We start from the raw sequence: 21,685 nt of genomic DNA, 5'->3' as shown, positions 1-21,685 counted from the left end.
ATTCAAATAAATACCCAATGACCCTGATTTAGAGGTCATTACTTTATCCCTTACTCTGACTTCACTTATTAACTTACTATTCTCTATCCTAGTGCTATCTATCCCTCTCAGTATTTTGTGCATCCTGGTATTCCTCTCAAATATTTCCTCTTGGTTCCCAAACCCCCTGCTGAGTTAGTTTGAAGCTTTCCAACAGCACTAGCAAGGAACTCACTCCCAGCTCTGTTCAGGTGCCATTTCCCCAGTCCCAGCGTCCCAGGAATGTAAAGCCCTCCCTCCTGCACCATCTTTCCAGCCACACATTCATCTGCCTTACCCTCCTATTTTTGTACTCACTTACATGTGGCACTGAGAGTAATCTGGAGATTACTATATTTGAGATCCTGCTTGCTGCTTTTCTACCAAGCTCCCTAAATTCTGATTGCAGGATCACATTCCCCATCCTCCCTTAATCATTGGTCACAATGTGAACTGTGAACTCTGGCTGTGTGGCAGATTTCCACTCCATCTGATGAAGGAGCAGTGCTCCGAAAGCTAATGGTATTTGCTCCCAAATAAACCTGTTGGACTTTAACCTGGTGTTGTTAAAACTCTTACTGTGTTCACCCTCCCCCAGCACAATGTCCTGCTGCTGCTTTGTGACATCCTTGACCCTGGCATCAGGGAGGCAACATTCCATCCTGCAGTCACATCTACGGCCAAAGAAACGCCTGTCTGTTCCCCTAATTAATGAATCGCCTATCACTATTGTTCTCCCTGACTTCCTCCCCACCCCCCCTCCCCCCTCCTGTACAGCCAAGTCGCTCATGTTACAGTCAGAAAGAGGAGAATTCATAACGAGGCACAAAGAAATGGCTGAGGAATTAAATTCGTGCTTTGCTTCTGTCTTCACAAAGGAAGACATGAATAATATGACAGAAGTACTGAGACAAACACGTTTTATTGAGGAGCTGAAGAAAATCAGTATTAGTAGAGAAATGGTTTTGGGGGAATTGTTGGGATTGAAGGTGGATAAATCTCCAGGGCCTGATAATCTCCATCCCAAAGTACCTAAGAAAGTGGCCCTGGAAATAGGAGATCCATTGGTGGTCATTTTCATAGAATCCTGCAGTGCAGGAGGAGGCCATTTGGCCCATTTTCCAAAATTCTTTGGACTCTGAATTGGTTCCTAGAGATTGGAGAGTAGTTAATATAAGCCCGTTATTCAAAAAGGGAAGTAGAGATAAAACAGGGGACTGTAGACCAGGAGTCTAATGTCAGTACTGGGGAAGTTGCGAGAGTCTATTATCAAGGATTCCATAACTCAGCATTTGGAAGGCAGTGGTATCATCAGAAGTCAGCATGGAGTTACAAAGAGGAAATCATGCATGACGAATCTATTGGAATTCTTTGAGGATGTAACTAGTAGAGCTAACCAAGGAGAACCAGTGGATGTGGTTTATTTAGACTTTCAGAAGGCTTTCACCAACGTCTCATATAGCAGACAACTATGTAAAGTTAAAGCGCATAGGATTATGGGTAGTGTCGTGAGCTCGTTAGCAGGCAGGAAGCAAAGAGTTGGCATAAATGGGTCTTTTTCTTATTGGCAGGCAGTGACAAGTGGGGTTCCGTAGGCCTCTGTGCTAGGTTCCCAATTGCTCACATTAAATATTGTTTTGGAAGAGGGAACTGAATGTATTATCTCCAAATTTGCAGATGATACAAAGTTGGGTGGGAGGGTGAGCTGTGAGGAGGATGCAGAGAAGCTTTTGCATGATTTGGAAAGGATGAGTGTGTGGGCATATGCATGGCAGAGGAGGTACAATGTGGATAAATGTGAGGTTATCCACTTCAGTAGCAATAATAGGAAGACAAGGTTATCACTTAAATGGGTGTAACTTGAGAGAGGTGGATACTCAGTGAGACCTTGGTATCCTCATGTATCAGTCGCTGAGAGTAAGCACACAGGTACAGCAGTCAGTAAAGAAGGCAAATGGTATGTTGGCCTTCATAGCGAGAAGATTTGAGTATGGAAAGAGAGATGTTTCACTGCAATTGTATAGGACGTTGGTGAGGCCACACCTGGAGACTGTGTGCAGTTTTGACATTCTTATCTGCTCCATTTACTTTCCATTTGCCAATCTGGTAGCCAGCATCATTAGGTTCTCAATCTTCTCCTTTCTTACTCTTTGGTGAGATGTGGCCTGGACTTCGCTGACTAGGGCAGCATTGTTTCCCTTGAGCTGAGCGTCGTACTTGGGCCATTTCAGAGGACACTGTTCAGTCAATCATGTAGTTGTGTAAATAAACTAGGAATCAGTTGGTGTTTCTGGGCTCTGTTACAGCAAGAGACAAGTGTGTGTGAACATCAACCTACCCAAAGATGAACATGCAGATATGAAGAGCATCTGTACCTCTGAACTCCAAATAGAAAGTGGCCCCTAAAATAAAACAAACCAATCAGAATGGAGCAGACAACAATGTACCTTCACAACTCACTCCCCAAGACCCCATTCCCCAACCAATCCACACTCAATCTCCTTCATCCTGGACAATCCTCACCCAAATTTCCAATCCATCCACATGCATTTTGGATACTGTTGAGGGACTTGGCCTCTCAGGGGAAGATACCAGCAGCAGCCAGGTCTGTGGCACCACACCTGGTTCTGCTGTAGAGCAGGGTCAGGCAAAGAGCAAGCGAGCAGTAGTAACAGGGGACTCACTAGTTAGAGGCACAGACAGGCCTTTCTGCAACCGTGATCGAGACTCCAGGATGGTGTGTTGCCTCGCATTACTCTGTAAAAAAAATCTGCCTCGTACATCTCCTTTAAACCTTGCCTCTCGCACCTTAAACCCATGCCCCCTAGTAATTGACTCTTCCACCCTGGGAAAAAGCTTCTGACTATCCACGCCTCTCATAATCTTGTAGACTTCTATCAGGTCTCCCCTCAACCTCCGTGGTTCCAGTGAGAACAAACCAAGTTTCGCCAATGCTTCCTTTTTCTCTTTGACTAGGTTCACAATATCTCGTGTTATCCAAGGTTCCCAAAACTTGCCATACTTATCCTTCATCCTTACAGGAATGTGTCGGTCCTGAATCCCAATCAACTTACACTTGAAAGCCTCCCACATGCCAAATGTTGATTTGCTCTCAAACATCTGCCCCCAATCTACATTCTTCAGTTCCTGCCTAATATTGTTGTAATTCGCCTTCCCCCAATTTAGCACCTTAACTTGCGGGCTACAGTTATCTTTATCCATCAGTACCTCAAAGCTTACTGAACTGTGGTCACTGTTCCCGAACTGCTCCCCTACTGAAACATCGACCACCTGGCCGGGCTTATTCCCCAATACCAGGTCCAGTATGGCCCCTTCCCTACTTGGACTATCTACATACTGTTCCAGGAAGCCCTCCTGAATTCTCCTTACAAACTCTGTCCCATCCACGCCTCTCGCACTGAGTCCCAGTCAATATAGGGGAAATTAAAATCTCCCACCACAACAACCCTGTTACTTTTACACCTTGCCAAAATCTACCTACATAGAGTCAGAGGTTTACAGCATGGAAACAGGCCCTTTGGCCCAACTTGTCCATGCCACCCATTTCTTTAAAACCCCTAAACTAATCCCAATTGCCCGCATTTGGCCCATATCCCTCTATACCCTCTATACCCATCGTACCCATGTAACTATCTAAATGCTTTTTAAAAGATAAAATTGTACCCACCTCTACTACTACCGCTGGCAGCTTGTTCCAGACACTCACCATCAAGTCCTGGTAGCATCCTAGTAAATCTTTTCTGCACTCTTTCTAGTTTAATAATATCCTTTCTATAACAGGGTGACCAGAATTGCACAGAGTATTCCAAGTGTGGCCTTACGTCTTGTACAACTTCAACAAGACGTCCCAACTCCTGTATTCAATGTTCTGACCGATGAAACCAAGCATGCCGAATGCCTTCTTCACCACTCTGTCCACCTGTGACTCCACTTTCAAGGAGCTATGAACATGTACCCCGAGATCTCTTTGTTCTGTAACTCTCCCCAACTCTCGCCCTACTATTAACAGAGTAAGTCCTGCCCTGGTTCAATCTACCAAAATGCATTACCTCGCATTTGTCTAAATTAAACTCCATCTGCCATTCGTCAGCCCACTGGCCCAATTGATCAAGATCCTGCTGCAATTGGAGATAACCTTCCTCGCTGTCCACCATGCCACCAATCTTGGTGTCATCGCCAAACTTACTAACCATGCCCCCTAGATTCGCATCCAAATCATTAATATAAATGACAAATAACAGTGGCCCAGCACTGATCCCTGAGGCACACCGCTGGTCACAGGCCTCCAGTTTGAAAAACAACTCTCTACAACCACCCTCTGGCTTCTGTCAAGAAGTGCCTGTGTCTGTGCCCTGTTTGAGAACAGAGACCACTCCATCTGACGAAGGAGCATTGCTCCGAAAGCTTATGGTATTTGCTACCAAATAAACCTGTTGGACTTTAACCTGGTGTTGTGAGACTTCTTACTGTTCTGTCAAGAAGCCAATTTTGTATCCATTTAGATACCTCACCCTGGATCCCGTGAGATTTATATTCATGCAACAACCTATCATGCGGTACATTGTCAAAGGCCTTGCTAAAGTCCATGTAGACAACATCAACTGCACTGCCTCATCTACCTTCTTAGTTACCCCTTCAAAAACCTCAATCAAATTTGTGAGACATGATTTTCCACTCACAAAGCCATGCTGACTGTCCCTAATAAGTCCTTGCATCTCTAAATGCCTGTAGATCCTGTCTCTCAAAATACCTTCCAACAATTTATCCACCACAGATGTGAGGCTAACTGGCCTGTAGTTCCCAGGCTTTTCCCTGCAGCCCTTTTTAAACAAAGGCACAACATTTGCCACTCTCCAATCTTCAAGCACCTCACCCGTGACTATCGATAATTCAAATATCTCGACTAGGGGACCCGCAATTTCCTCCCTAGCCTCCCACAACATCCTCCCTCATCAAGTCCCGCAGATTTATCTACCTTGATGCGCTTTAAGACTTCCAGCACCTCCTTCTCTGTAATATGTACACTCCTCACGACATCAATATTTTAACTCCCCAAGTTCCCTCACATCCATGCTTTTCTCAACAGTAAATACTGATGAGAAATATTCATTTAGGATCTCACCCATCTCTTGTGGATCCGCACATAGATTACCTTGTTGATACTTAAGAGGCCCTACTTTCTCCCTTGTTACTCTTTTGCTCTTTATGTATTTGTAGAAGCTCTTTGGATTCACCTTTGTCTTATCTGCCAAAACAATTTCGTGTCCCCTATTTGCCATCCTGATTTCTCTCTTAACTCTACTCCTACACCCCCTATACTCTTCAAGAGATTCACTTGATCCCAGCTGCCTATGCACATCATGTGCCTCTTTCTTCTTCTTGACCAGGGTCTCAATTTCCCGAGTCATCCAGGGTTCCCGACTTCTGCCAGCCTTGCCCTTCACTCTAAGAGGAATGTGCTTACCCTGAACCCTGGTTAACACACTTTTGAAAGCGTGCCACTTACCAGACGTCCCTTTTCCTTCCCACAGACTCCCTCAATTAACTTTTGAAAGTTCCTGCCTGATACCATCAAAATTGGCCTTGCCCCAATTTAGAATATTAACATATCTGTTCCTCAATCTCCCGCTGGCAGTTGGATGGCCTATAGTAAACCCCAACATTGTGACTGCACCTTTCCTATTCCTGAGCTCTACCCATATTCATAGAAAGAATATTCATAGAAACCCTACAGTGCAGAAGGAGGCCATTTGGCCCATCGAGTCTGCACCGACCACAATCCCACCCAGGCCCTACCCCCACATATTTACCCGCTAATCCCTCTAACCTACGCATCTCAGGGGCAATTTCAACCTGGCCAATCAACCTAACCCGCACATCTTTGGACTGTGGGAGGAAACCGGAGCACCCGGAGGAAACCCACGCAAACACGAGGAGAATGTGCAAACTCCACACAGACAGTGACCCGAGCCAGGAATCGAACCCGGGACCCTGGAGCTGTGAAGCAGCAGTGCTAACCACTGTGCTACCGTGCCGCCCCTATTGCCTCCATATTGCCTCGCTGTATGAGCCCTCCGAGGTGTCCTCCCGGAGTACAGCTGTGATATTCTCCTTAACCAGTAGTGCAACTCCCCCACCCTTTTTACATCCCCTCTATCCTGCCTGAAACATCTGTATCCTGGAATGTTCAGCTGCCAATCCCGTCCTTCCCTTAACCAAGTCTCTGTAATGGCAACAACATCATAGTTGCAAGTACTAATCCAAGCTCTAAGTTCATCTGCCTCACCTGTTACACTTCTCGCATTGAAACAAATGCACTTCAGTCCACCAGACTCTCATTGATTTGCAATCCCACCCTGCCTGCTGTTTCTCTGAGTCTTACTGGCCCTACTCTCTCGTTCCCCTTCAGCTAATTCACCTTTGATTTGGTTCCCACCCCCCTGCCAAACTAATTTAAATCCTCCCGTGTGACACTAACAAACCTCCCGGTCAGAATATTTGTGCCCTTCCAGTTTAGATGCAACCTGTCCTTCTTGTACAGGTCCCACCTGCCCCATAAGAAACCTCAATGGTCCAGATATCTGAAACCCTCCCTCCTACACCAGCTGTTTAGCCACGTGCTGAGCTGTAATATCTTCCTATTCCTCGCCTCACTGGCATGTGGCACAGGGAGTAATCCTGAGATTACAACCCGAGAGGTCCTGCTTTTTAACTTTCTACCTAACTCCCTAAACTGCTGCTGCAGGACCTCATCACTCTTCCTGCTTATGTCATTAGTACCAATATGTACCTCTGGCTGTTCATCCTCTCCCTTCAGAATGCTTTCTGTCCGTTCAGAGACATCCTGGACCCTGGCACCAGGGAGGCAACAGACCATCCTGGAGTCTCTTTCACATCCACAGAAATGCCTATCAGCACCCCTAACTATAGAGTCCCCTATAACTATTGCTCTAGTCCTCTTTGTCCCTCCCTGCTTAACAACAGAGCCAGCCGGGTGCCACTGCTTTGGCTGCTGCTGCTGGTATCCCCTGTTAGCCCATCTGTCACTCTGGGTCTCGGGATTACTGGCCCAGTGAAACACCACTACACGACTGCTTCCTGATAGGTGAATCAGGAGTGGGATATCAGCCTGGGAGGCTGATATCCCACTCCCAGACTCCACACCAATCACTGGAGGCTGATATCCCACTCCCAGACTTCTCAGTAACCCCCAGGCTCGCTGTTACATCAGATACTCATTAGCCTGCACAGATACTCACCAGCAATGACAGCAATTATCGTAGAGAGAACGTAGCTGAGGCTGGCAATCTGGGATGCATCATATAACTTAGACACCTCATGTAGAAACCTTCAATAAAACAAAGAACAGTTTCAGCATCAGATTCCCAAAACCAAGCTCTCACACAGTGTCCTGACAAACAAAATTTCCCACATCATTTATCTGACACACCATCCCAGAGAGGATAGACAGTGACCCACTGTCTAGAGCGAGAAAGGATAGACAGTGACCCACTGTCCCAGAGCGAGAGAGGATAGACAGTGACCCACTGTCCCAGAGCGAGAGAGGATAGACAGTGACCCACTGTCCCAGAGCGAGAGAGGATAGACAGTGACCCACTGTCTAGAGCAAGAAAGGATAGACAGTGATCCACTGTCCCAGAGCGAGAGAGGATAGACAGTGACCACTGTCCCAAAGCGAGAGAGGATAGACAGTGACCCACTGTCCCAGAGCGAGAGAGGATAGACTGTGACCCACTATCTAGAGCGAGAAAGGATAGACAGTGATCCACTGTCCCAGAGCGAGAGGATAGACAGTGACCACTGTCCCAAAGCGAGAGGATAGACAGTGACCCACTGTCCCAGAGCGAGAGAGGATAGACTGTGACCCACTGTCCCAGAGCGAGAGAGGATAGACTGTGACCCACTGTCCCAGAGCGAGAGAGGATAGACTGTGACCCACTGTCTCAGAGCGAGAGAGGATAGACAGTGACCCACTGTCCCAGAGGGAGAGAGGATAGACAGTTACCCACTGTCCCAGAGTGAGAGAGGATAGACAATGATCCACTGTCCCAGAGCACGAGACGATTGACAGTGATCCACCGTCCCAGAGCGAGAAAGGATAGACAGTGATCCACTGTCCCAGAGCGAGAAAGGATAGACAGTGATCCACTGTCCCAGAGCGAGAAAGGATAGACAGTGATCCACTGTCCCAGAGCGAGAAAGGATAGACAGTGATCCACTGTCCCAGAGCGAGAAAGGATAGACAGTGACCCACTGTCCCAGAGCGAGAAAGGATAGACAGTGATCCACTGTCCCAGAGGAGAAGGGGATGGACAGTGACCCACTGTCCCAGAGGAGAAGGGGATGGACAGTGACCCACTGTCCCAGAGCGCAAAGGACTGTGACCCACTGACCCAAAGCATGAGGAGACAGACAGTGACCCCCCACCCCCCCAGCCCAGAGCATGAGATGACTGTGACCCATTGTCCCAGAGTGCAAGAGGACAGATGGCGATCTACTGTCTCAGTGCGCGAGATGGCAGACAGAGATCCACTGTCTCAAGGACAACCAGACAGATAGAGGCTCACTGTCCCAGAGCACAAGAGGATGGGCAGAGATCCACTGTCCCAGAGCATGAAAGGGCAGACAGGGATGCACTGTCCCATTCAGTTCACTTCTACAAGCCTGAGCTGTGGCTCAGTTGGTAGCATTCGTGCCTCTGAGTTACAAGGTTCTGGTTAAAGTCCCAATCCTAGGCTCGAGTACAGAAATCAAGGCTGACACTTCAGTGCAGTACGGATGGAGTGCTGTAATGTCAGAGATATATTCTTCCAGGTGTGATGTTAAACCCAGGCCCCATCTGTCTGAAGTTGATGTAAATAAACTCATAGTACCAATCTGAAGAGAAGGGGAATCTCCTCAGGGTTCTGGAATTTATGATTCTGAACTCGGGGAAGGCCGATTTTGGCACAGTACCTCCCGGCACGGTATCTTTAACACGGTAGCTTTAACACGGTATGACAGGGATGGGCCAAAGTGGACTGGGAGCAGCTAGTTGTTGGAAAGTCCACATCGGAACAGTGGGAGTCATTCAAAAAGGAAAGAGAGAGCACATAGAACAAAGAACAAAGAAAATTACAGCACAGGAACAGGCCCTTCAACCCTCCAAGCCTGCACCGACCATGCTGCCTCACTTAACTAAAACCCCCTACCCTTCCGCGGACCATATCCCTCTATTCCCATCCTATTCATGTATTTGTCAAGACGCCCCTTAAAAGTCATTACCGTATCCGTTTCCACTACCTCCCCCGGCAACTACCTCTCCAGGCACCCACTACTCTCTGTGTAAAAAATCTGCCTCGTACATCTCCTTTAAACCTTGCCCCTCGCACCTTAAATCTATGCCCCCTAGTAATTGACTCTTCCACCCTGGGAAAAAGCTTCTGACTATCCACTCCGTCCATGCCTCTCATAATCTTGTAGACTTCTATCAGGTTACCTCTCAACCTCCGTTGTTCCAGTGAGAACAAACCAAGTTTCTCCAACCTCTCCTCATAGCTAATGCCCTCCATACCAGGCAACATCCATGGTAAATCTTTTCTGTACCCTCTCCAAAGACTCCACATCCTTCTGGTAGTGTGGCGACCAGAATTGAACACTATATTCCAAGTGTGGCCTAACTAAGGTTCTATAAAGCTGCAACATGACTTGCCAATTTTTAAACTCAATGCACCGGCTGCTGAAGACAAGCATGCCGTATGTCTTCTTGACTACCTTCTCCACCTGCATTGCCACTTTCAGTGACCTGTGTACCTGTACACCCAGATCCCTTTGCCTATCAATATTCTTAAGGGTTCTGCCATTTACTGTATATTTCCTATCTGTATTAGACCTTCCAAAATGCATTACCTCACATTTGTCCGGATTAAACTCCATCTGCCATCTCTCCGCCCAAGTCTCCAACTGATCTATATCCTGCTGTATCCTCTGATGGTCCTCATCGCTCTCCGCAAATCCACCAACCTTTGTGTCGTCCGCAAACTTACTAATCAAACCAGTTACATTTTCCTCCAAATCATTTATATATATTACAAACAGCAAAGGTCCCAGCACTGATCCCTGAAGAACGCCACTTGTCACAGCCCTCCATTCAAAAACGCACCCTTCCACTGCTACCCTCTGTCTTCTTTGACCGAGCCAGTTTTGTACTCACATGTTCAACATGTTCCTGTAAAGGTCATGGATGGGACCAAAAGGTACAGCGAACCCAGGATTGGATCAGGAAAAAAAGGCTTACGGCAGATTCATGGGGCTGAAAACAGTGGTTGCCATAGACGAGTATAGAAAATGCAGGAGGATACTTAAAGAAGAAATTGGGTGAGCAAAAACTGGCATGAAAAAGCACTGGCAGGCAAAATAACAGAAAATCCCAAGTTGTTTTATAAGTATATTAAGGGCAAGACGGTAACCAGGGAAAGAGTCGGGCCCATTAGGGACCAAAGTGGCAATCCGTTTGTGGAGCCAAAAGACTAAATGAGTATTTTGCATCTGTGTTCACTACGGAGAAGGACGATGTAGGTGTAGAAAGCAGGGAGGGGGACTGTGATATAATTCAACAGATTAACATTCACAGGGCAGTTTTAGTGGCTTAAAAGTGAATAAATCTCCAGCCCAGGTGAGATGTATCCTAGGCTGCTGTGCGAGGCAAGGGAGGAGATTGTAGGGGCTCGGATGCTAATTTTCAAATCCTCTCTGGTCACAGGAAAGGTCATGATGTGGAGATGCCAGCGTTGGACTGGGGTAAACACAGTAAGAGTTTTAACAACACCACGTTAAAGTCCAACAGGTTTATTTGGTAGCAAATGCCATTAGCTGACGATGGGGCAGCGCTCCGAAAGCTAATGGCATTTGCTACCAAATAAACCTGTTGGACTTTAACCTGGTGTTGTTAAAACTCTTACTACAGGAAAGGTGCCAGAGGATTGGAGGACAGCTAATATGGTACTATTATTCAAGAAGGGAAATGGGGACAAAGCAGGTGATTACAGGCCAATGAGTCTATCATCAGTGGTTGGGATAAAGGCAAAAAACTGCAGATGCCGAATTCTGAAACAAAAAAAATGCTCAAAAATCTCAGCAGATCTGACAGCATCTGTGCAGAGAGAATAGAACACTGGTAGGGAAATTGTTGGTAAAAGTTCTGAGGGACAGAATTAATCTTTACTTGGAGAGACAAGGATTAATTAAGGATAGTCAGCATGGCTTTGTCATGTTTAATGAATCAGATTGAATTTTGGAGGAGGCGACTAGGTAGTACAACATATATATTTTATTTACATATGTAGCTTTTTAATGTTTTTTTAAAAATCAGCTTTATGCTACAGGCAGTCGTTATGTCTGCCTGGAATGCATTTTGGGAGAGTAGGATAAGTGATTAAGTAGAGCTAATAGACTTCTGTTTACTTACGTTCCCCTGGGATTTCAGATTAGTGATTGACAGGGTCACGTATGATGTGGTTAATGTACAGAGCTGGATCTGTTGCAGAAAGGAAGAAAGCTTTTGCAGAAAGCAGTTTCAGCTGAAGCCTGCTTGCAGTTGGAAAGATTTTGCAGGCTTCTGGAACTTTCTCACTCTCTCTGAAAGTTCCAAGGCTGTTAATAAATGTTAAAGCAAGTATACTTGGGTTTACAAACTATTTATTTAAAAGTGATCCATGCCTGAATGTGGCTTATTTCTAACTGGAACAGTTATAAGCTAGAAAGTAAAGTTGTTTCCTTACATTTTTAAAGGTTGTTCAACTGTTAATGGTTAAGCTGATTCATTTGTTAAGAGTTACATTTAAACTGTTATTAAATAGAGTTTGTTTTACTATAAAAGATCCATACTTTGACAGCGGAAACACGCCTGGAAAGAAATATCCTATCCTCACATTTATGACAAAATAGAAAAAATGAGGGTCTGTCTGGCTTCCTAATGTAATTTGGGGGTCTGATCCGAGACCCTCACAATGTGTAGATAAGGGCAGTGCAGTTGATGTCATCTAGATGGACTTCAGTAAAGCTTTTGACAAGGTCCCTCATGGGAGAAACAGAAACATAGAAGCAGGAGTAGACCATTCTGCCCTTCAAGCCTGCTCTGCCATTCATTTTGAACACGGCCGATCAACAAATTCATTATCCCCTCCTTCCCCCTCCCACATCCCATGATCCCTTCAGCCCCAAGAGCTATATTTAGTTTCTTCTCGGGATCTCACAACATTTTGGCCTCAACTATTTTCTGTGGTAGTGAATTCTACATATTCACCACCATCTGGGTGAAGAAATTTCTCCTCAACTCAGTTAGAGTCATAGAGGTTTTCACAGCATGGAAACAGGCCCTTCGGCCCAACTTGTCCATGCTGCCCTTTTTTTTAAACCCCTAAGCTGGTCCCAATTGCCCACATTTGGCCCTTATCCCTCTATACCCATCGTACCCATGTAACTATCTAAACGCTTTTTAAAAGATAAAATTGTACCCGCCTCTACTACTACCTCTGGCTGCTTGTTCCAGACACTCACCACCCTCTGTGTGAAAACATTGCCCCTCCCACCCAACTTTGTATCATCTGCAAATTTGGAGATAATACATTTAGTTCCCTCTTCCAAATCATTAATAAATAATATGAACAGTTGGGGACTAATCAAGGGGCGGCACAGTGGTTAGCACTGCTGCTTCACAGCTCCAGGGTCCCAGGTTCGATTCCCGGCTCGGGTCACTGTTTGTGCAGAGTTTGCACATTCTCCTCGTCTGCGTGGGTTTCCTCTGGGTGCTCCGGTTTCCTCCCACAGTCCAAAGATGTGCGGGTTAGGTTGATTGGCCAGGTTAAAAATTGCCCCTTAGAGTCCAGAGATGCGTAGGTTAGAGGGATTAGCAGGGTGGGATTGTGGTCGGTGCAGACTCGATGGGCCGAATGGCCTCCTTCTGCATTGTAGGGTTTCTAAGAAGGTAAGAGACCAAGGGATTCATGTGAATTTGGATCCAACATTGGTTAAATGGCAGGAGGCAGGGTGATTGGAAACAAATTAAAACATGCTACCGTGCAAAGGGACCTGGGGGTCCTTGTGCATGAGACGCAAAAGCCCAGTCTGCAGGTACAACAGGTGATCAAGAAGGCAAATGGGATGTTGGCCTATATCGCGAGGGGGATAGAATATAAAAGCAGGGATGTCTTGATGCACCTGTACAGGGCATTGGTGAGGCCGCAGCTGGAATACTGTGTGCAGTATTGGTCCCCTTATATGAGGAAGGATATATTGGCATTGGAGGGAGTGCAGAGAAGGTTCACCAGGTTGATACCGGAGATGAGGGGTTTGGATTATGAGGAGAGGCTGAGGAGATTGGGTTTGTACTCGTTGGAGTTTAGAAGGATGAGGGGGGATCTTATGGAGACTTATAAGATAATGCGGGGGCTGGATAGGGTGGAGGCGGAGAGATTCTTTCCACTTAGTAAGGAAGTTAAAACTAGAGGACACAGCCTCAAAATAAAGGGGGGTCGGTTTAAGACAGAGTTGAGGAGGAACTTCTTCTCCCAGAGGGTGGTGAATCTCTGGAATTCTCTGCCCACTGAGGTGGTGGAGGCTACCTCGCTGAATATGCTTAAAGCGCGGATGGATGGATTCCTGAGCGGTAAGGGAATTAAGGGTTATGGGGATCAGGCGGGTAAGTGGTACTGATCCACGTCAGATCAGCCATGATCTTATTGAATGGCGGGGCAGGCTCGAGGGGCTAGATGGCCTACTCCTGCTCCTATTTCTTATGTTCTTATGTTCTTATGATTGTCGAAGGATGTTTTGTGACTAGAAGCCATTGGTGATGTGGTAAATAGCAAGGCATTCGGCATTGGGGAGAGTTACAGAACAAAGAGATCTCGGGGTACAGGTTCATAGCTCCTTGAAAGTGGAGTCACAGGTGGATAGAATGGTGAAGGCGGCATTCGGCATGCTTGGTTCCATCGGTCAGAACATTGAATACAGGAGCTGGGACGTCTTGTTGAAGTTGTACAAGACATTGGTAAGGCCACACTTGGAATACTGTGTACAATTCTGGTCACCCTATTGTAGAAAGGATATTATTAAAATAGAGAGTGTAGAAGAGATTTACTAGGATGCTACCGGGACTTGATGGTTTGAGTTATAAGGAGAGGCTGGATAGATTGGGACTTTTTTCTTTGGAAAGTAGAAGGCTGAGGGGTGATCTTTTGTATTTCTCCCCTCTCACCTTAAACCTATGCCCTCTAGTTTTAGACTCCCCTACCTTTGGGAAAAGATGTTGACTATCTAGCTGACCTATGCCCCTCATTATTTTATAGACCTCTATAAGGTCACCCCTTCGAAGGATGTTTTGTGACTGGAAGCCATTGGTGATGTGGTAAAAAGCTCCCCTTCGATTACAGGACGATATAGACGGGCTGGTTAGACGGGCGGAACAATTGCAAATGAAATTTAACGCTGAAAAGTGTAAGGTGATGCTTTTTGGGAGGAGTAACAAAGCAAGGGAATAGACAATGAATGATAGGACACAGCGCACCAGATGGACCTTGGGGTGCAGGTCCATAAGTTGCTGAAGGCAGCAAGGCAGGAAATAAGGTAGTAAAGAAGGTTTTCCTCCTTGTTATCTGTCTTTGTTAGCCCATTATTAGAATATAAGAGCAGGGAGGTTATGATGGAGTTGTATAAAATGCTTAATAGGCTGCAGCACTGTGTCGCCACACTATAGGAAGGATGTGATTGCTCTGGAAAGGATGCAGAGGAGATTCACCAGGATGTTGCCTGGGCTGGAGTGTTCCAGTTATGAAGAGAGGCTGGATAGGCTGGGGTTGTTTTCCTTAGAGCAGGAAAGGCTGAGGGGGACATGATCTAGGTGTATAAAATTATGAGGGACATGGATAGGATAGATAGGAAGAAACATTTCCCTTAGCAGAGGGGTCAATAACGATGGGGCATAGATTTAAGGTAAGGGGCAGGAGATTCAGAGAAGATTTGAGGAGAAACTTTTTCACCCAGAGGGTGGTGGGAATCTGGAACTCACTGCCTGAAAGGATGGTAGAGGCGGGAACCCTCACAACATCTCAGAAGCATTTTGATGAGCACTTGAAACACCACAGCATATAATGCTATGGATCAAGCGCTGGAAAATGGGATGAGAATAAAGATGATCTTGGTGGCTGGCACAGACAGGATGGGCCAAAGGGCCTCTTTCTGTGCAGTAAAATTCTATGACTTTATGTTTATCCCTCATTTAACAACATGCAAACAAATTCTGGTCACAATCGCATTGCTCTCCACAAGTGTTTGCTGTGCATATATTAGCTGCCTGGTTTCGTACATTACAACAGCACTTCACTGGCTGCAAAATGCTCGGGTAGTTATTAAAACCACAAGTCTGGTTTCTTTCCATATCTATGAAAACTTTATACAAAGAGAATGGAAAAATGTTTTTATGAAAAACAAACGAGAGGTTGGATTTGATCAACTGGGACTGAGAGCAGAGATAAAGCTAGCTGTCAGCGTATTCATGGTCCATACTGTTACTCTAACAGCAGGTTGTGGGGGCAGTGTTGACGGAGTGAAATTGTGTCGGACACAGTGATATATCAAAGGTATGTCACAGCCCTTTACTGAATTTTATTCCAATTTCACCAGAACACCAGATAGACAATCTGGTGAACTGGTGCGGCAACAATAATCTTTCCCTCAATGTCAACAAAACAAAGGAGATTGTCATCAACTTCAGGGAGCATAAAGGAGAACATGCCCCTGTCGACATGAACAGCGACAAAGTAGAAAGAGTCGAGAGCTTCAAGTTTTTCGGTATCTAGATCACCAACAACCTGTCTTGGTCCCGCCGACACTATAGATAAGAAATCCCACCAACGCCTCTACTTTCTCAGAAGACGAAGGAAATTTGGAATGTCAGCTACGACTCTCACCAACCTTTACGGATGTACCATAGAAAGCATTCTTTCTGGTTGTATCACAGCTTGGTGTGGCTCCTGCTCTGCCCAAGACTGCAAGGAACTACAGAAGGTCATGAATGTAGCCCAATCCATCACGCAAACCGGCCTCCCATCCATTGACTCTGTCTACACTTCCCGCTGCCTCGGCAAAGCAGCCAGCATAATTAAGGACCCTACTCACCCTGGAGATTCTCTCTTCCACCTTCTTCCTTCAGAAAAAGATACAAAAGTCTGAGGTCACGTACCAACCGACTCAAGAACAGCTTCGTCCCTGCTGCTGTCAGACCTCGCATTAAGTTGATCTTTCTCTAAACCCTAGCTATGACTGCAACACTACATTCTGTACTCTCTCGTTTCCTTCTCTATGAACGGTATGCTTTGCCTGTATACCGCGCAAGAAACAATACTTTTCACTGCATGTTAATACATGTGACAATAATAAATCAAATCAAATCAAACCCAGACTCTCGCAAGGTAGCAAATATCAGACTGACTCAAACCAATAGGGCAGGGGAATGGTGGGAGGACAGGAGGTTAATACCTGACTTCCAAAAATTACCTCGTTGGTTGCTTGATTGAACAGCATAGACACCAACAAGACTCACACACAAAATATACAATACTCAATAGGGGTAAAGGACTTAACCGCACAAGAGCCGAATCCCAGCTCAGCGTCCCAGGAGCCGAATCCCGGCTCAGCATCCCAGGAGCCGAATCCCAGCTCAGAGCGAGGAGCTGAATCCCGGCTCAGAGCGAGAAACCGAATCCCGGGGGAATGCTCAAAGTGAGGGAATAAATCCCAATGGCAAATCCATAACATCAAATGGTGAATAAAGGCATTGACTCACGCTGCTTGATAAACTGCTGTTGCAATCATACACACAAGCATCACGTAAAATATGGGATATGTCAGCTGTATGTTCCCCTGGATCGACAGAATGATCATTCCTGAGACCCCTTTTGCTGCAACAATAGTCACTGACCCTGGAGGAGTAAAATGACACAATAACAGTGTGAGTACTAACTGTACAGTTACATGGCCACTGATCCTTACGCTTGGGGGTCAGATAGCTGGATGACTCGTTTGTGAAGTAATGTGACACCCCAGCAGCGTGGGTTTAATTCCTGTACTAGCTGAGGTGACTCATGGGGTTATTCTCAATCTTGCCCCTCGCTTGAAATGTGGTGATCCTCAGGTTAAATCACCGCCAGTCAGCCCTCTCCTTCAAAGGGGCAGAGCAACCTATGGTCATCTGGGGCTATGGCGACTTTATCTTTTAATCCTTATGATTCTGAGTTACCAATATAGTTACACTGGTTAGCACTGCTGCTTCACAGCGCCTGGGACCTGGGTTCGATTCCTCAGGTCACTGTCTGTGTGGAGTTTGCACGTTCTCCCTGTATCTCCATGAGTTTCCTTTGGTTTTCTCCTAAACTCCAAAGATGTTCCAGTTAGGTGGATTACCCATGGTAAATTGTAGAGTTCCGGGGATAGGATGGGGGAGAAGGCATGGGTTACATACTTTGTCAGAGAGTTGGTGCAAACTTGCTGGACTGAATGGCCTCCCTCTGCAGTTTAGGGATTTTATTACACAGCTTAGAACAGTTATCTCGCTGGGTTAACACAGGCTGCACATAACTCCACACGGTGACACAGTGGTTAGCACTGCTGCCGCACAGCATCAGGGACCTGGGTTCAATTCCGGCCTTGGGTGTCTGTGAGGAATTTGCACATTCTCCGTGTCTGCATGGGTTTACTCCAGGCGCTCCGGTTCCCTCCCACACTGCGGGTTAGGTTGATTGGCCATGATAAATTGACCCTTCATGTCAGGGGGACCAGCAGGGTGGATGTGTGGAGTTATGGGGATGGGGCCTGGGTGGGATTGTGGTCGGTGCAGACTCGATGGTCCGAATTAATTAAGTCCTAATGGGATTAGGCAGAAATTGGCAGCTGTTGATTGGGAGAGGCTGTTTGAGGGTAAATCCACATCTGGCATGTGGGAGTCTTTTAAGGTACAGTTGTTAGGGCTACAGGACAGGCATGTGCCTGTAAAAAAGGATAGGAAGGGTAGGATTCGAGAACCGTGGATAACCAGGGAAATTGAGGGACTGGTCAAAAAGAAAAGAGAGGCGTATGTTAGGTCCAGGCAGCTAAAAACGGAGGGAGCTCTGGAGGAGTACAAAGAAAGTAGGAAAGAACTCAAACGGGGAATTAGAAGGGCAAAAAGGGGTCACGAAATGTCCTTGGCAGACAGGATTAAGGAGAATCCCAAGGCATTTTATTCATACGTTAGGAACAAAAGGGTTGTCAGGGAACAAATCGGACCTCTCAGGGACAAAAGTGGGGAATTATGCTTAGAGCCCAAAGAAGTAGGGGAGATCCTAAATGAATACTTTGCGTCGCTATTCACAAAGGAGAGGGATGTGTTGACTGGGGGTGTCTCGGAGGGGAGTGTTGAACCGTTGGAGAAAATCTCCATTACAAGGGAGGAAGTGTTTGGTTTGTTAGAGAATATAAAGACTGACAAATCCCCAGGGCCTGATGGAATCTATCCAAGGCTGCTCAGGGAGACGAGAGATGAAATCGCTGGGCCTCTGACGCAAATCTTTGTCTCGTCACTGGACGCAGGTGAGGTCCCAGAGGATTGGAGGATAGCTAATGTAGTCCCGTTATTTAAGAAGGGTAGGAAGGATAACCCGGGTAATTATAGGTCGGTGAGCTTGACGTCCGTGGTGGGGAAGTTGTTGGAGAAGATTCTTAGAGATAGGATGTATGCGCATTTAGAAAGGAATAAACTCATTAACGATAGCCAACATGGTTTTGTGAGAGGGAGGTCATGCCTCACTAACCTGGTGGAGTTTTTTGAAGAAGTGACCAGAATGGTTGATGAGGGAAGGGCCGTGGATGTCGTCTATATGGACTTTAGTAAAGTGTTTGACAAAGTCCCTCATGGTAGGCTGGTGAAAAAGGTTGGATCTCATGGGATAAAGGGGGAGGTGGCTAGATGGGTGGAGAACTGGCTTGGTCACAGAAGACAGAGGGTGGTAGTGGAAGGGTCTTTTTCCGGCTGGAGGCCTGTGACTAGTGGTGTTCCGCTGGACTCTGTATTGGGACCTCTGCTGTTTGTGATTTGTATAAACGATCTGGAAGAAGGTGCAACTGTGGTGATCAGTAAGTTTGCGGACGACACAAAATTGGCAGGATTTGCAGATAGTGAGGAGCATTGTCAGAAGATACAGAAGGATATAGATAGGCTGGAAATTTGGGCGAAGAAATGGCAGATGGAGTTCAATCCTGATGAATGTGAAGTGATGCATTTTGGTAGAAATAATGTAGGGAGGAGCTATACGATAAATGGCAGAACCATAAAGGGTGTAGATACGCAGAGGGACCTGGGTGTGCAAGTCCACAGATCCTTGAAGGTGGAGGGGTCTTTCTCTGCATGGAGGTCAGTGACCAGTGGAGTGCCCCAGGGATCTGTTCTGGGACCCTTGCTGTTTGTCATTTTCATAAATGACCTGGATGAGGAAGTGGAGGGATTGGTTGGTAAGTTTGCTGACGACACCAAGGTAGGTGGTGTTGTGGATAGTTTGGAGGGATGTCAGAAGTTGCAGCGAGACATAGATAGAATGCAAGACTGGGCAGAGAAGTGGCAGATGGACTTCAACCCGGATAAGTGTGTAGTGATCCATTTTGGCAGATCCAATGGGATGAAGCAGCAGTATAATATGAAGGGTACCATTCTTAGCAGTGTAGAGGATCAGAAGGACCTTGGGGTCCGGGTCCATAGGACTCTTAAATCGGCCTCGCAGGTGGAGGATGCGGTCAAGAAGGCGTACGGCGTACTGGCCTTCATTAATCGAGGGATTGAGTTTAGGAGTCGGGAGATAATGCTGCAGCTTTATAGGACCCTGGTTAGACCCCACTTGGAGTACTGCGCGCAGTTCTGGTCACCTCATTACAGGAAAGATGTTGAAGCCATTGAAAGGGTGCAGAGGAGATTTACAAGGATGTTGCCTGGATTGGGGGGCATGCCTTATGAGGATAGGTTGAGGGAGCTTGGTCTCTTCTCCCTGGAGAGACGAAGGATGAGAGGTGACCTGATAGAGGTTTACAAGATGTTGAGAGGTCTGGATAGGGTAGACTCTCAGAGGCTATTTCCAAGGGCTGAAATGGTTGCTACGAGAGGACACAGGTTTAAGGTGCTGGGGTACCCCAGCACCAGAGGAGATGTCAGGGGTAAGTTTTTCACTCAGAGGGTGGTGGGTGAGTGGAATCGGCTGACGTCGGTGGTGGTGGAGGCAAACTCGTTGGGGTCTTTTAAGAGACTTCTGGATGAGTACATGGGATTTAATGGGATTGAGGGCTATAGATAGGCCTAGAGGTAGGGATATGATCGGCGCAACTTGTGGGCCGAAGGGCCTGTTTGTGCTGTGGCTTTCTATGTTCTATAGGTTTAAGGTGAGAGGGGAGAGATACAAAAGTGTCCAGAGGGGCAATTTTTTCACACAGAAGGTGGTGAGTGTCTGGAACAAGCTGCCAGAGGTAGTAGAAGAGGTGGGTACAATCTTATCTTTTAAAAAGCATTTAGATAGTTACATGGGTAAGATGGGTATAGAGGGATATGGGCCAAATGTGGGCAATTGGGATTAGCTTCGGGGTTTTGAAAAAAAAGGGCAGCATGGACAAGTTGGGCCGAAGGGCCTGTTTCCATGCTGTAAACCTCTATGACTCTATGACGTCACAGGTGGAGAAGGTGGTGAAGAAGGCATATGGCATGCTTGCCTTTATAGGACGGGGCACAGAGTATAAAAGTTGGGGTCTGCTGTTGCAGATGTATAGAACGTTGGTTCGGCCGCATTTGGAATACTGCGTCCAGTTCTGGTCGCCACGCAACCAGAAGGACGTGGAGGCTTTGGAGAGAGTGCAGAGGAGGTTTACCAGGATGTTGCCTGGTATGGAAGGGCTTAGTTAAGAGGAGAGATTGGGTAAATTGGGGTTGTTCTCACTGGAAAGACGGAGGATGAGGGGAGACTTAATAGAGGTGTATAAAATTATGAAAGGCATAGATAGGGTGAACGGTGGGAAGCTTTTCCCCAGGTCGGTGGTGACGTTCACGAGGGGTCATAGGTTCAAGGTGAAGGGGGGGGAAGTTTAACAGATATCAACAAAGAACAAAGAACAGTACAGCACAGGAAACAGGCCCTTCGGCCCTCCAAGCCTGTGCCGCTCCTTGGTCCAACTAGACCAATCGTTTCTATCCCTCCATTCCCAGGCTGCTCATGTGACTATCCAGGTAAGTCTTAAACGATGTCAGCGTGCCTGCCTCCACCACCCTACTTGGCAGCGCATTCCAGGCCCCCACCACCCTCTGTGTAAAAAACGTCCCTCTGATATCCGAGTTATACTTCGCCCCTCTCAGCTTGAGCCCGTGACCCCTCGTGATCGTCACCTCCGACCTGGGAAAAAGCTTCCCACTGTTCACCCTATCTATACCCTTCATAATCTTGTATACCTCTATTAGATCTCCCCTCATTCTCCGTCTTTCCAAGGAGAACAACCCCAGTCTACCCAATCTCTCCTCATAGCTAAGACCCTCCATACCAGGCAACATCCTGGTAAACCTTCTCTGTACTCTCTCTAACGCCTC

General features: G+C 46.6%; 1 protein-coding gene across 4 annotated transcripts in view; it reads right to left on the bottom strand.

Moving 5' to 3' along the window:
- The window catches only part of nipal3 (NIPA like domain containing 3), a 97,301-nt gene that overhangs the window by 42,410 nt on the left and 33,206 nt on the right, over positions 1 to 21,685 (bottom strand). For all 4 annotated transcript variants that reach the window (XM_078204083.1, XM_078204085.1, XM_078204084.1 and 1 more), the window contains 3 exons: positions 16,883 to 17,018; positions 7,299 to 7,387; positions 2,357 to 2,420 (listed from right to left, as the gene is read on the bottom strand). In XM_078204083.1, coding sequence (XP_078060209.1) covers positions 2,357 to 2,420; positions 7,299 to 7,387; positions 16,883 to 17,018 — 289 coding nt within the window. The remainder of the gene's footprint in view (positions 1 to 2,356; positions 2,421 to 7,298; positions 7,388 to 16,882; positions 17,019 to 21,685) is intronic.

The sequence above is a fragment of the Mustelus asterias genome, unplaced genomic scaffold (genome assembly GCF_964213995.1).
Source record: "Mustelus asterias unplaced genomic scaffold, sMusAst1.hap1.1 HAP1_SCAFFOLD_259, whole genome shotgun sequence".
Lineage (NCBI taxonomy): Eukaryota > Metazoa > Chordata > Chondrichthyes > Carcharhiniformes > Triakidae > Mustelus > Mustelus asterias.
The sequence above is the reverse complement of the archived record's forward strand: the minus strand, read 5'-3'. Positions and strand labels throughout refer to the sequence as shown.